Source organism: Lemur catta, chromosome 16, assembly GCF_020740605.2.
Source record: "Lemur catta isolate mLemCat1 chromosome 16, mLemCat1.pri, whole genome shotgun sequence".
NCBI lineage: Eukaryota > Metazoa > Chordata > Mammalia > Primates > Lemuridae > Lemur > Lemur catta.
The window spans coordinates 45,015,530-45,030,462 of NC_059143.1; the positions used below are offsets into that span (position 1 = coordinate 45,015,530).

At 34.2% G+C, this 14,933-nt stretch overlaps 1 protein-coding gene across 1 annotated transcript in view; it reads right to left on the reverse strand.

Moving 5' to 3' along the window:
• Nucleotides 1-14,933, reverse strand: part of PIGN (phosphatidylinositol glycan anchor biosynthesis class N) — an 88,459-nt gene that overhangs the window by 12,073 nt on the left and 61,453 nt on the right. Inside the window, exons 24-29 of the mRNA XM_045527386.1 lie at nucleotides 14,493-14,579; nucleotides 11,592-11,647; nucleotides 11,229-11,304; nucleotides 9,252-9,325; nucleotides 5,727-5,769; nucleotides 3,584-3,636 (exon numbers count right to left, since the gene is read on the reverse strand). Of these exons, the coding sequence (XP_045383342.1) occupies nucleotides 3,584-3,636; nucleotides 5,727-5,769; nucleotides 9,252-9,325; nucleotides 11,229-11,304; nucleotides 11,592-11,647; nucleotides 14,493-14,579 (389 nt within the window). The remainder of the gene's footprint in view (nucleotides 1-3,583; nucleotides 3,637-5,726; nucleotides 5,770-9,251; nucleotides 9,326-11,228; nucleotides 11,305-11,591; nucleotides 11,648-14,492; nucleotides 14,580-14,933) is intronic.

Genomic DNA, 14,933 nt, shown 5'->3' on the forward strand with positions numbered 1-14,933 from the left:
AATAACCAGGAGAGTATGTGAGAAATTTATGTGGAGTATTTCAGTGCCCTCAGTCTGATAAATAGAAATGAGATCCATGGTTCCTTATTATGCCTGCCTTCAAGACGTTTCTCAGAGCCGGCACCCCATTTTACCTATCTTAGATCCCTGATGATGAAGCACTGAGAATAAGATAAACTATGGTTTAACATAACTTATTAACCGGCTATGCCTTTATCATCTTCCCATCCACTTTGGATTTTTAATGCTGTATAAATGGGGGTGTAATGATTATACCAGGACAACAGGCATAGACCACGACTGTCTCAGGTAAACCAGGACATGTGATCACTGTGCATATAGGGCAACTCCCATTATAAAAAATACTATTATCATAAATCTCAAATTAATCAGAGAAAATCTCAAATTCTTAATTAGTGCAATTTAATAATGTTTTTCATAAATTAATGATGCATCTTCCTGTGAAAATATATCCTTTTCATTCCTTGCCACCTTGTTAGAGCCAAACCAATGTAGATTTCTCCCATCAAAAAAGTTTCACACCAATGTTCACAGCAACATTATTCACAATAGCCAAAAGGTAGAAACAACCCAAGTATCCATTGACAAATGAATGGATAAACAAAATATGGTATATACATATAATGAAATTTTTTTCAGCCTTTAAAAGGAAGGAAATTCTGACACATGCTACAACATAAATGAACATGGAGGACATTACCCTAAGTGAAATAAGCCACTCACAAAAAGACAAAAACACTATGTGATTTCACTTATACGAGGGAGGTACCCACAGTAGTAAAATTCATAGAAACAGAAAGTAGAATGGTGGTTGCCAGTGGTTAGGGGTAGGGAGAATGGAGAGTTAGTGATTAACGGCTTCAGAGTTTCAGTTTTGCAAGATGGAAAGAATGCTGGAGACAGAAATGGTAGTGACAGTTGCACAATCATCTTAATGTACTTAATTTACTGAATGGTAGACTTAGAAATGGTTATGATGGTAAATTTTATTATGTATATTTTACCACAATTAAAAATTAAAAATCTCACATATAAAAATGGTATATTTTATCAGAATATTTTCCAAATAAATAAAGTTCTGATCTATGTCTAAAATGAAAAAAAAAATCAAATTAAAGAGAGTTATGTCAAGAATAACAGTCAATACAAGAAACACTATGAAGGATAAAAACATAGAACAGCAGAACAACAATAGTAATAGCTGACATTTATTGACACTTATTAGATGCCAGGCACTATGCTAAATGCTTTACATGAATTAATTCATTCAAAATGACTATAAGAGAAAAGGGGGCTTAAAGAGGTTAAGTTGCTCACCAATGGTCTCACAGCTAAAACGTGGCAGAAATAGAATTCAAATCCAGGTGCACTGGTCTAAAGCCAGTGACCCACTATCTGCTTGGATACTTTGGAATGAGAGAGCTGGTAAGAAGAAGGAGATATCAAAACTTCCCCTAAGCTTTCAAATTTAAGAGACAAATGAAAACAAAAATCAGTGATCTATGGAGTATTTTTTACATGCTAAGCAAATGTGGCATGCAAGAGATCCAAATGAGATCTAGAATCCGTCTCGGAATGAATTTGGGGAAAAAAAGGCAAAAGGATCAACTTTGTTTTCTTTTTTCTCAAAGAGAAGAAATTTAGCAAATTATGATGATCACTGACATTCAAATCACAATACAGAGGAAACTGACTTTCTTCAGCTTAAATTTTAAATGTTACAGGTATCGCATTTTAAAATGTTCTCATATTAAAGATTCTAAGAGGCAGATAAATGATTACATGAAATTTAAACCACCACACAAAATTCACACTGCAATTTGAGTAGCCTTATTTTCATAAACAGAGATTGACAGATTAAGAAACCACACAAGGACACTGGAGTGATCTACTTTGAAACCCCAGAGTCAAGCAATTTCTCTTACATCTTCCACTGTCCTTTAGTTCTCTCCAGACTTAACATCTATCCTCCTCCCTACAGTCTCCCAAGAAAACACTTGCTAATGTGTTAACGCCAAGAATTGAAGAGATGTGAATTGCTACTTGCTATGCCTACCTCAAAATCATAGTGATACCCTCTATACTAAGATATTTTCACTTTTTTTTTCACTGCACTCTTAAGAACTTTTATGTGTAGTATGTATAGTCATGTACCACATAACATTTAACAATGGACCACATATACAACAGTGGTCCTATAAGATTATAATAGATTAGCCAGGTGCAGTGGCACATGCCTATATCCTAACTACTTGGGAGGCTGAACAAAGAGGATCACTTGAGACCAGAAGTTCAAGGTTACAATGAGCTATGCCACTGCACCATTGCACATTAACCTTGGTGACAGAGTGAGACCCTATCTCTAAAAAGTAAAAATGTCTTCTGGGAGCTCTGTGGAAAACAAATAAAGTAAAATAAAAAGTAAAAACAAATTCTAAAAAAAAGATTATAATAAAGCTGAAAAATTCCTGTCATCTAGTGACATCATAGCCACTGTAATGTCATTTTAGTTCAATGCATTACTCATGTTTTTGGTGATGCTGGTGTAAACAAACCTGTGCTGTCAGTTATGTAAAAAATATAGCATATACAATTATATATAATACATAATACTTGATAATAAATGACTATGTTACTGGTTTCTATATTTACTATACTTTTTATCACTATTTTAGAGTGTACTCCTTTTACTTATTTAAAAAAAAGTAAGCTGGAAACCAGTCTCAGGTAGGTGCTACAGGAGGTATTCCCGAAGGCACTGTTATCACAGATGACAGCTCCATGGGTGTTGCCATTGAATACCTTCTAGTGGGACAAGATGTGGAGGTGGAAGACAACAATATTGATGATCCCGATCCTGTGTAGACCTAAGCTAATGTGTGTTTGTCTTTGTTTCTAACAAAAAAGTTTAAAAAGTGAAACAAAAAAAATTTTTAAATAGAAAAAAGCTTATAGAATAAGGATTTAAAGAAAGAAAATATTTTTATACAGCTATACAATGTGTTAGCATTTCAAGTGAAGTGTTATTACAAAAAAGTCAAAAAGCTAAATAAAATTTAAAAGTTTATAAAGTAAAAAAGTTACGGTAAGCTAACGTTAATTCATTATTGAAGAAAGAAAAAAATTTTTTTTATATATGTAGTGTAGCTAAGTGTACAGTAATGTCCTAGGTCATCACATTCACTTACCACTCTCTCACTGACTCACCCAGAGCAACTTTCTGTCCTGCAAGCTTCATCCATGGCAAGTGCCCTATGCAGGTGTACCATATTTTAAAAATCTTTTATGCTGTATTTTTACTGTACCTTTTGTATGTTTAGACATACAAGTACTTGCCATTGTGTTACAACTGCCTACAGTATTCAGTATAATAACATGCTGTACAGGTTGGTAGTCCAGGAGCAATAAGCCATACCACATAGCCTAGGTGTATAGTAGGCTACACCACTCAGGTTTGTGTATGCACACTCTATGATGTTCACATAGTGACAAAATCACCTAACGGCAGTGTTCTCAAAACATATCCCCACTGTTAACTGATGCATGACTATATATACTATACCTTGTTCCAATATCAAGCCAGCTGCCATAATCCTTGACCAAGAAGAAAAAATTCTGTAAAATAAAACAAAATATGGCTCCATTAAAAATAAAGCTAGTTAGATTCCGTCTAAAACTAAAGTTGTTTTTGGATTGTATATTACAGATTTCTAACCCTTCAGAACCACTATCTGACTGGAATCAACAAAAATATTCCCTTTACTAAATTTTTGCTCAGATTAAAATGAGCAATAGTCTAAAATCCAGAAACAGAATTATCATTCAATCAAATGGACACAAAAATGATATCTGTGAATAATTAAAGAAGAACCAGCCAACTTTTGTAAAAGACACTAAATAATAACAAAGATGTTAGTGAAAGAAGCTATATCATCCATTCATCAACAAATATTTGCTGACTGACTACTATGTGCTGAAAATTCCCCCTCACAAGACATATGATCTAGTGAATGATTCAATAAAATTATCAAGCATGTGTGTATGCATGTGTGTGCATGCGAGAGAGAGAGAGAGAGAGAGAGAACACACATGTGCGTGCAAGAGAGGAGTAAGCATTTTCATTAGAAAACACAGGCAATTATGGGAGCACAGAGGAAGGGGTACATACACTGACTGGGGTAGAAGGGAAGGCTTCCCAATGAAAGGTGAACTCTAAGTGAAAATCAGGAGTCAGATGACAGAGGAGGTTGGGGAGACAGAAGTGTCTGGCAGAGGGAATAGCTTGTATAAACATTGAGAGTCTAGATAGAGCGTGGTAGGTTCAAAGTAAAGCTGGTGTAGAGAAAACAAGGAGAAAGAGGTGAGAGATGATGCCAGTCAAGTAAGCAGAAGCTAGATCACAAATGGCTTTGCAAATTAAATTAAGCAGTCTGACCCTTTATATAACATTAATCAGAGAATTTTAATTCTCTATTCACGTCTTGCTTATTTGCCACTTTGTGAGCAAAAATTAAAGCTGCTTTGTTCTTACATTGTGTGTGGTCAATTTCAGAATATATTGGATACACAGTTCAATATAATACCAAAAATGCTCTTATCTAAATTGAGCGACTAGGAATCTGATTGGGAAGTTACCCTTATTAGTGTCTGTAGTCACTTGTAGCATGGGATGTTATACGGTAAAGGATTAACCTTACTCAAAAAGAGCTCTGGCCTTTGTTCTCAGCTCCTGAGAGGTGATTTCTTGGACCTTGGGATGTCATTCCCAGTAGAAGCTCTGCCGGGGACCTTGGCCACCAGACAGTCTTAACAATTGATTTATGATTGGGGCTTTGAGCCATGTGTATTGGTTCTACCCCTGGAAGGACTGAAGATTAAAGGTCAGCCATGTGGGCATTATGTGATCAAGCCCCGGTAAAAAGTCTAGACACCAAAGCTCAGGTGAGCCTGGCTGGCAATACTCCGTGTGTACTGTTACACATCAATACTGGGAGAGTAACGCTGTCCTGACTCCACAGTGAGAAAACAACAGATGCTCTGCATTTGGTGTCCTCCTAGATTCCGCCCTATGCGTCTCTTCCCTTGGCTGATGTTAATCTGTATCACTTCACTGTAATAAACCATAACTGTGAATGTGAATCCTTCTAGTGATTTATTGAACCTGAACCTGAGGGTGGTTCCTCGGAATCCCCAAACTTGCAGACATAAAATACATTCTTCTTTTTGTTAACGTTCCTCACTCAGAACTCATTTATTATAGCTACATGTTGATAATATCTTCCCAATTAAAAAGCTGTATTTCCTTTTTCTTCCCTTCTCTCCCTCCCTTCTTTCCTTTCTTTTCTAATCTCATAGAAGGGTTAAAAATCAAAATTTCAATCAGAAAATGAAATATTATATAAATCTAAGGTTAGTTTTTCTGTTAATTTCTTTTGAAAGGTTCATTTCAGATACAAAGCAACATGGAATGCTAGGTATAAAATGACAGATTTGAATAAATCAAGTATTAAGAATTTTGACACCTTAAGAAGAGCACTCTTACTGCATAATAACTAACATAAAAAGAAAGTCATTTATATGTGTAAATTATGCCAGCACTTAGAAAGATTTCATGTACAGAAACACATTCATATTTCTCTTGATTAGATTACTCAGCACTTAAGTTTCTCAATCTTACTCATACTGATTATCCAATAATGCCTTACCAAAGCCATAGTGTCTGATATGATGAGAACGATGAGAAAAAGGCTGGAAAAAAAATTTTTTTCATTACATATAATACAACAGGCACATTTTTCAAGCACATTAAAACCCAAATGGGAATAATCAAATAACCCAATATTCTGTTAGTATTTTTGCTTCTCAAAATATTACTTTCAACAAGAGTTCTTTTCACATGATCATGGGTGACTGTCCCTTAGATGAGCTAGAGTTAAAAAATGTATTAGAAAACTATACATCTGAAAAAGGACTAATATCCAGACTCTACAAGAAATTCAAACGAATCAGCAAGAAAGAAACAACCCTATTAAAAAGTGGGCAAAAGACATGAACAGGCATTTTTCAAAAGAAAATATATAAATGGCCAACAAACATATGAGAAAATGCTCAACATCAGTAATCATCAGGGAAATGCAAATTAAAACCACAATGAGATACCACCTTACCCCTGTCGGAATGGCCATTGTTAAAAAGTCAAAAAACAATAGCTGTTGGTGCTGATGAGGTCAAAAGGGAATGCTTATACACTGTTGGTGGGACTGTAAATTAGTACAACATCTATAGAAACCAGTATGGAGATTCCTGAAAGACCTAAAAGTAGACCTACCACTCAATCTAGCAATCCCACTACTGGGGATCTATCCAAAGGAAAAGAAGTCATTAGATCAAAAAGACACATGCATTCGTATGTTTATTGCAGTACAATTCACAATTGTTAAGATATGTAATCAACCTAAGAGCCCACCAACTAATGAATGGATAAAGAAAATGTGTGTGTGTGTGTGTTTGTATATACCACAGGGGAGCTAAATGATGGATATACATGGTCATACAAAGTGGTATAATAGACTTTAGAGACTCAGAAGTGAGGAGTGTGGCTAAGGGGGTGAGAGATCAAAAATTACCCATCAGGTACAATGTATACTATTCAGGTGATGGGTACACTAAAAGCCGTGACTTCACCACTATACAATTCATCCATGGATCAAAAGCCCACTTGTACCCCTAAATATCCTGAAATTTAAAAAAAAGTTATTCAACACTCTGAATATGTATTACAGTAGAATGAATGGGACATGAATTATGATTTTTTAAATTACACTTTGAGGAAATTGTAGTCTCACATGCAATTGCAAGAAATAATGCAGAGGGATCCATAAATTATTGATGTTTAGAAAAGTTCATTTTAAGTCATTCAAAATAAAATAATGCCAACATAGTTTTTCTACTTCACTTTTGTTCAATATATATTTTAATGAGTTGGAAGAAAAGCAGTTAGAATCTTCTCACTGGTTGTTATATTCAAATTATCTTTGGGATTATGGACCTAATAAACAAGCATTAGTATAATCCCCACCCATATCTTAACACTTAGGCCTTTAAGAGCTGTAAGAAAATGTTTAGTAACATAAATAATGAGGCTGTAAAAATGTGGGCAGAAAGAAGAGATGATACCAGTAATATTTGACAAGTGGATCTGGTAATGAGGAATGGATAGACTTTGGCTTGTATAATAGACTAAATAAAGGAAACAGGATGAGAAGCTAGTTTTCAATAGGAGGAAAAGAAATCACTGTGTTCAATGTGTGACAGATTAAGTTTAAAGAGTCAGTGTGACATGCAAGGTTTTAAAAGTTAAGAGAAGATTTTTATAAAGCCTCAATTTTGTACCTTTGCCTCAAGTTCTCTACCGTTATATTTAGTTTTTCATTGCACTAGTTTCAGGATTGAATTACTGTACACACACATACAAATATAGGGATACACACACACACACTTTGATGAGCCTTCTATTCTCATTCTACATGTCCCCAGTTCTTACTTAAACCTTAATTAAAACCTCTTTTAAAAAGATTATCCACTAACAAAGACGTAGGAAAGTACTTGTCATTCACCAGTGTTTCACAGCATCTAAATAACCATCTTTTATGTGATATTGACAAGGCATAAATGTTCTCATTATTAAATTCATGTAAATATCTTGCAAAAATATACTAAACAAAACTAGAAATGAGATTTCTACTATTTTTAAGCAGCAGCAGAAAAATTTTTTATTATGGCATATGCATAATAATATGCCAAACCCAGTTCTAGCTTAAACTCATCAAGAACAACATGCAAATTTATGTTAATATTAGTTATTTCTTTCAGCATTGAATATGCCAACTTGATTCAAGAATAACAAAATTGTTAGGAAGCTTCATATTTATATCAAGTGTTTTTCAGAGTCCCTGTGCTGATGAGGCAATTTTATTGGTTAAAAAAAGCAAATAGTTGAGTTGACAGCTTCTCTTCCATAGTCTTGATTGCTTAAGACTGACTGCTCCAGAAATTCCTCAAAACTCAGAAAGAATACTTCCCACTCTATTTGTTAAATGTGTAGACAACAAGACTGAAAAACTGTATAAATTATTGACATTTAGAAAAGTTAATTTTAAGCCATGTAAAATGAAACAAGGTTAACAGATTTGTCTAATACATATTTAAGAAATAAGCCAAAAGAAAAGTTAGAATGATATCCCCTGTTTTTTGTAAGCATAGTTATATCTATAACAAACAAGAATTAACTACAGTAATTTAACATTTATGTTTTACTGTTTTCTAAAGAGGCTCTTCACTAGCTTGAATAATTTTTTTTTTTTTTTTTTGAGACAGAGTCTCATTCTGTTGCCTGGGCTAGAGTGCAGTAGTGTCATCATACCTCACTGCAGCCTCCAACTCCTAGGCTGAAGCAATCCTCCTGCCTCAGCCTCCCAAGTAGCTGAGACAACAGACGTGTACCACCACACTTGGCTAATTTTTTTATTTTTTGTAGAGATGGGGTCTTGCTATTGCCAGGCTAGTCTAGAACTCCTGGGCTAAAGCCAACTGCCCACCTCAACCTCCAAAGTATTAGGATTGTAGACGTGAGCCACCATGCCCAGCCTTGAATATTCTAATAATATCTTATTGCTAAGAAAGCATGTTTGTTTGGTAGAAGCCCTAATCAACTAATTTCCTCTAATGAAAACTGAATTCTGACTAAAAGGGTGAAATAGTTCTCATTTTTGTAATAAACTATCTATATGAGAGTATCTTATTATAGCAATCACATAAAATATCTTTAAATGTTTACTTTCAGGCCGGGTGCGGTGGCTCACGCCTGTAGTCCTAGCACTCTGGGAGGCCGAGGCGGGTGGATCGCTCAAGGTCAGGAGTTCGAGACCAGCCTGAATGAGACCTCGTCTCTACTAAAAATAGAAAGAAATAATCTGGCCAACTAAAATATATATAGAAAAAATTAGCCAGGCATGGTGGCGCATGCCTGTAGTCCCAGCTACTCAGGAGGCTGAGGCAGAAGGATCGCTTAAGCCCAGGAGTTTGAGGTTGCTGTGAGCTAGGCTGACGCCACGGCACTCACTCTAGCCAGGGCAACAAAGCGACACTCTGTCTCAAAAAAAAAAAAAAATGTTTACTTTCATTTCCTAAAAATGCACAAATCCAATGCTTCTTAAACTAATTCATCTTACCTTTTTGATGATAACTGAGTAGTTAACTGAACCGCTTCAAAAGCGCACATAACAAGAACAAAGGGGATTAAAATCTGTTTAAAAGAACAAATGATGCCATGAGTAACTGAAGCATTTGAAACACTTTTTGAAAAAAATACTATTTCTATTTATACAAATATTTTTAATTTCTTGAGTAACACATATACTAGTATAGATCAAACACTGCAATAAAGGCATGATACCAATGACACATAAAATAGTGATGAAACTGATTTAAAACTCTACATTAATAATATGTAGTAAAAAAGACAGCAAACATCAATAAATATCTCAAATAAAAGCCTATTGCAAATTTTGTTCTATTTAACTCATTCTAATAATTAAAGAGAATGTTCAAAAGATTCCAAGAGGTTATGAAAGGTACAGAATGTCCAAATCAAATAAATTAGGTAGATTGATAATTTGTTCACAGATCCCTGAGTCACATGGTTATTTGAAACTATAACACTATAAACATAATCCAGCTGCTTTATCACAGCTTTTTGGTTTTTTAAACATATGAATTTATTTCTGATTATGAAATCCATACTCATTGTAATAAGTTTGAAAAAAATATAGAGAAAGGTATAATAAAATTTTTGTTGGCTGAAAACCCATAATCCAGAGCTAACATTGTTAATATTCTAAGGTATTACTTTCCAACGACCAATTTTTAAAAATACATTTACTTGATGTTTCAAAAAAAAGGAGGGTGATATGGAAAATAAATGATGTTTAAAACTATAAAATTCTTTTTCAAGTGAAGGACATATGAATAAAATAGAACTCAGGAGGGCCCTCATTTCTGAACGAGTAAGTCAACAAAAGTCAAGTATACTATGTCATTAAAGCTTACTGAATCATGCTGGAGATTATGGATCTTGTATTCTAATTTTGAGCTTTGTATTTCTTTCTTTTTTCTTGTTTTTAATTAAAGGCCCATGGTCTTTAATAGACTGGGAAAAGGAAAACCACAATTTTTAAAAATGTCAATGAAAATTAAGCAAATAATAACGTTTTAAAATAATTCAATAGAAAATGGGACATGAGAAAATGTTGAATCTTTTTAACATTTCTTAAACTTACAGTTGTATTAGTGTAATAACAAAAAGTAGATATTAATTCTATTAAGAGAACAAATATCTTTAACAATTATCACTTACATGATCTGAACAGAAAGTAATCAGATTTTAGGCAGGTGTCAGTTACTTTATTTAGCTAAACATATACTAACTACATGAAATGTGCCAGGCATTATGGTTAAGGGAATTTGGTAGAGGGACTAAAACAAGCATAATGACCCTAGACAGGAAGGGGAAGAACATGAATTACATTTCACTGGAGAGTCTAAATCCCTGGGAAGCTGAGGATATGTTATTGTCTTTGTCTGGTCAGCACCCGGGTGGTACTTGGCACATTATTGAACATAGCACTCAATGACATACTTGTCGAATGAATGGATCAATTCCAGGTACATGGATTAGGAGAAAAGAAAACATGTTGGCAATCTCATGGGTGGGGATCATGGGTTCTGGAAACCTTAGAATGTTGAGCAGCACTGCAGTTTTGGTCACAGCTTCCCCACAGGCTTTAGTCATATTTCCAGGACTAACATGGAATCCTTACTCTTTTGTAAGGCTCCATTTACATGCATGGGCCAGGCAGTGTTCTATTCTAAATGGGTTAAGTCACTGACTCATCACACAGCCTTGGAAGGTAGTCAAATGGGTTTAAGAGTGAAGCAAAAAAATTAACTGTATTTTGGAGTAAGGGCTCCAGTTCAGAATGGTATCAATGCCAAGTCTGAAAAGGTATCTTCTTTCTATTGCTATTTAACTGTGTCACAATGACTTTATAATATAAATGTAACACAATGTTACATAATCTTAATGTCACAATGTATTCATATAATCTTAATCAATAGCTTAATAAAAATAATAAAATAAGAAAACTAACCTTCCACATCATCAGGGCTCCCATCATAAAAGGACTAAATACAGTCAGAAAACAATAGACAGAGGCAAGGTCAAAGCTAGGGAATTATAACAAAGAAAAAGGATTTAGAATTCACGCCATTAACTTTGAATGTTCTGCTAAAAAGGATGTTTAAATTAATTCTCTTTACTTTTATTAGAACACAAGTATATCAAAAACTATTATGAAGCCACTAAAAGAAACAGGGTAGATCTGAATATGCTGATACATATAGATTTCCAAAATATATCATTCAGTATAAAGGCAAGGTACAGGACAAAAGGTATAGAAGTCCCAATTTGCATTATTTTTTGGTTACAAAATGCTCTTTTCATTTAAAATTACCTGTTAATAGAAGCTATATTTCCAGTTCCAAAAAATGCTGTTACTAAGAAAAAAACCTAAATAGAGTTAAGGAAATGGAAAAACAAGTCAGAATTCATACAAATTTCTTTTTCATTCAGAAAATATATGCTAATTCTATCATGAGGATAATTTGTTTTTTATTTGTGCACTGATCATGAAGTGTTTTAAATGAGTGTTCCATCATATCTCCTTACGAATGCATTTTGAAACAACCTTAGGAAGGTTATTTTCCTCTTCCCTAACAAGAGCAAGTTGAACTGTGTCTGTAGTTGGCTGCTAACAATTTTTTTTTTCAAAAGAAGAATGTGGACTAGTGCATACCACAGACATTTTCAGCTGAAAGACATACTTTTAGTTCATATATGTTTGCTGTGTCCCCAGTACATGTAAAACACATGCTAGACTCTGAAACACTCAAAAAGAAATAAGACATCATGTTTTAAAATAATTGAATAGAGAATGACACATGAGAAAATATTGAACATCTTTTTGACATTTCTTAAACTTACATTTGTATTAGTATAGTAATAAAAAGTAGATATTAATCCTGTTGGTGCCCAGAACTCACTACTAGTAAAGTACTTAAAATAGTGCCTGGCCCATTGAAAGAGCCCGATAAATGTTAGCTATTTTATTATTATAGACACACACACAAAAGTGGTAAAGCAACACCAGAGAGGAAGTATGAATCATGACAACTTTCAGTGAAAAGTGAAATTTGAATTGGTGAATTGAGCCTTAAATATATTCTTGGATCCATTCATTCAACCAATCCTCTAACTAACCACCATTTATTGTCTAGCACATGTTAGAGACAGAGCTAAGCACTAAGAACATAAATATAAATAAAATAGTCTCAAAATGCTCATATGGTGACTAAGATTATGACGATATGTAGAAGTAGAGGAGAGACATTTTAAGGAAAAGAAATAGTCCAAAAATAAATGACATAGCCAAGAAACAGTAAATAGGTGCGATAAGGGCTTAGAGTTTATTAAAGGATACAGTGAAAGATGAATCAAGAAACACAGATGCGGCCTCCCAGAGAGAGTGACTTTAGTGAGGAGTGGTGGTTGTTAGTCAGTTCGGGACATATATTTGGTGATGCCCAGCAGATGCCCAGCAGAAGGTTGGACATGTGGCTCTTGAAGTCAGGAGGGAAGTCAAGGCTGGAAAAATAGATCTCGGCATTGTTTGCACACAATGTCTGTCAAAGCTCTAGGAGAAGATGGCATGAACCAGGCACAGTAAGAAAAGGTTAATGACTGACCTTGGAGAAAAAAATATGGTTCAAGATTAGGCAAAGGAAGAGGTATTAGAAAAGGAGAATAGAGATGATATAAAAAGCTAAAAAGAGAACTTGGATTGTACCCTGGAAGTCAAGGGAAAAGAAAGAGGAAAATGAATAGAGTTGAATGTTATAGTGTGGTTATATAAACTGAGTGAGGAGTGGGGAACCTGTGGCCTCCAGGCTACATGTGGTCCTCCATATCCCCAAGTGAGGTCCCTCAACCAAATCCAAACTTCACAGAACAAATCCTTTTATTAAAAATATTTGTTCTGTAAAATTTGGATTCAGACAAAAAGGCTGTACTCAAGGATCCAGAAGGCCACATGTGGCCCCAAGGCCACAGGTTCCCCACCCCAAAATGGACATACATGAAATCAGTATCTTGAAGAGATATGCACACTACCCTATTCACTGCAACATTATTCACAGTAGCCAAAACATGGAAACAATCTAAATATTCACTGATGGATGGATGCATAAAGAAAATGTCTATATATATGTATATACAATGGAATACTATTCAGCATTAAAAAAAAGAAAAAAGAAAATCCTGCCATTTGCGACAAGGTGGATGAACCTGGAGGACATTATGCTAAGTGAAATAAGCCAGATACAGAAAGACCTCACTTATAAACTAAAATAGTCAAATTTAGAAACAAAGAGTAGAATGATCATTGCCAGGGGCTAGGAAGAGGAGGAAACTGAGAGATGTTGGTCAAAGGGTACAAAGTTTCAGTTATGAAAGATCAATAAGATCTGGAGATCTAATGTACAGCATGGTAACCATAGTTAATGCTATATTGTATACTTGAAATGTGCTAAGAGAGTTGATCTTAAGTGTTCTAGCCACAAACAGAAAAAAGAAAATGGTAACTATCTGAGGCAATAGATATGTTAATTAGCTTGATTACAGTGATCATTTTATAACATACATGTATATCAAAACATCAAGTGGTACACATCAAATATAAAAATACAATTTTCATTTATCAATTATACCTCAATAAAGCTGAAAAAACCAAAATAAAAATAACATAAAATAAATACTTCTCTACGAATTTCTAGCAGCTGGTCAGTCAACCTTCCCAAAGAGAGACTTTATTGTGCTATACCGTCTTTTAAACCTCTAATACTAATAACTTTCACAATATTGCTTCTGATGTGATCCAAAAACTCTTGTGAGATAGATATCATATAACGTGAAGTTAGTATAAAACACACATGAAAAATAATTCTACGGTGAGGGTAATTAGATTGGAGTTGGGAGTTGAAAGGAGGCTTTACCTTTAGCTGTAATGTTTTAATTTTTTAAAAATATATGCATATGTGACAAAATACTAATTGTTGATATTTTGAATGGTAGGAATACATACACACACTCACTTGTTATATTATTCTTTATACTTTTCTATAGTTCAACTAAATTTTTAAATGTGAACTATATGAGAAAACTACAGTTGAGAGAGAAGTTAAATGGCCTCTAAGGTAACACCACTAGTTAAGTGACAGGCAGAAAAACCTTCCATGTCTTCTTACTTCATTAAATGAGAGGTTGCAGCTCTTAAAACCAAAGTCTCAACAAAGGATACAAGGAAAAAGGCCCTACGGATGTCATCCAGATAGAGCTGCCGAAACTGAGTTATGTCAGTATTATAGGAGAATTGGATACTGGTGAGCTGTAAGATAATAATAAAAATGTTAATGCACAATAACAGCTTACTTCTATACTCAAAGGCAACCATATAATGGCTAAGTTACAATGGCTAGAAACATACCCTGTGCTGACAAAAAAAATCAACAATAAATCTTTTCCTATAGCTTAATTATATCTTAATAAAATGTGCCAAAAGGTAAAATATGTTGCTAACAATATACAGAACAGAGTTGTACTGTTGATATATGTGTAATAAAAGTAAGAACTGGGATTTTTCTTATGCTACATAAATGCTTCACTTTTAAATCCCTATATAATTCTTCCTTCTTCCTGATTTTCTTGAACCCAAGTATGGTATGATATTAAAAGGGATGGT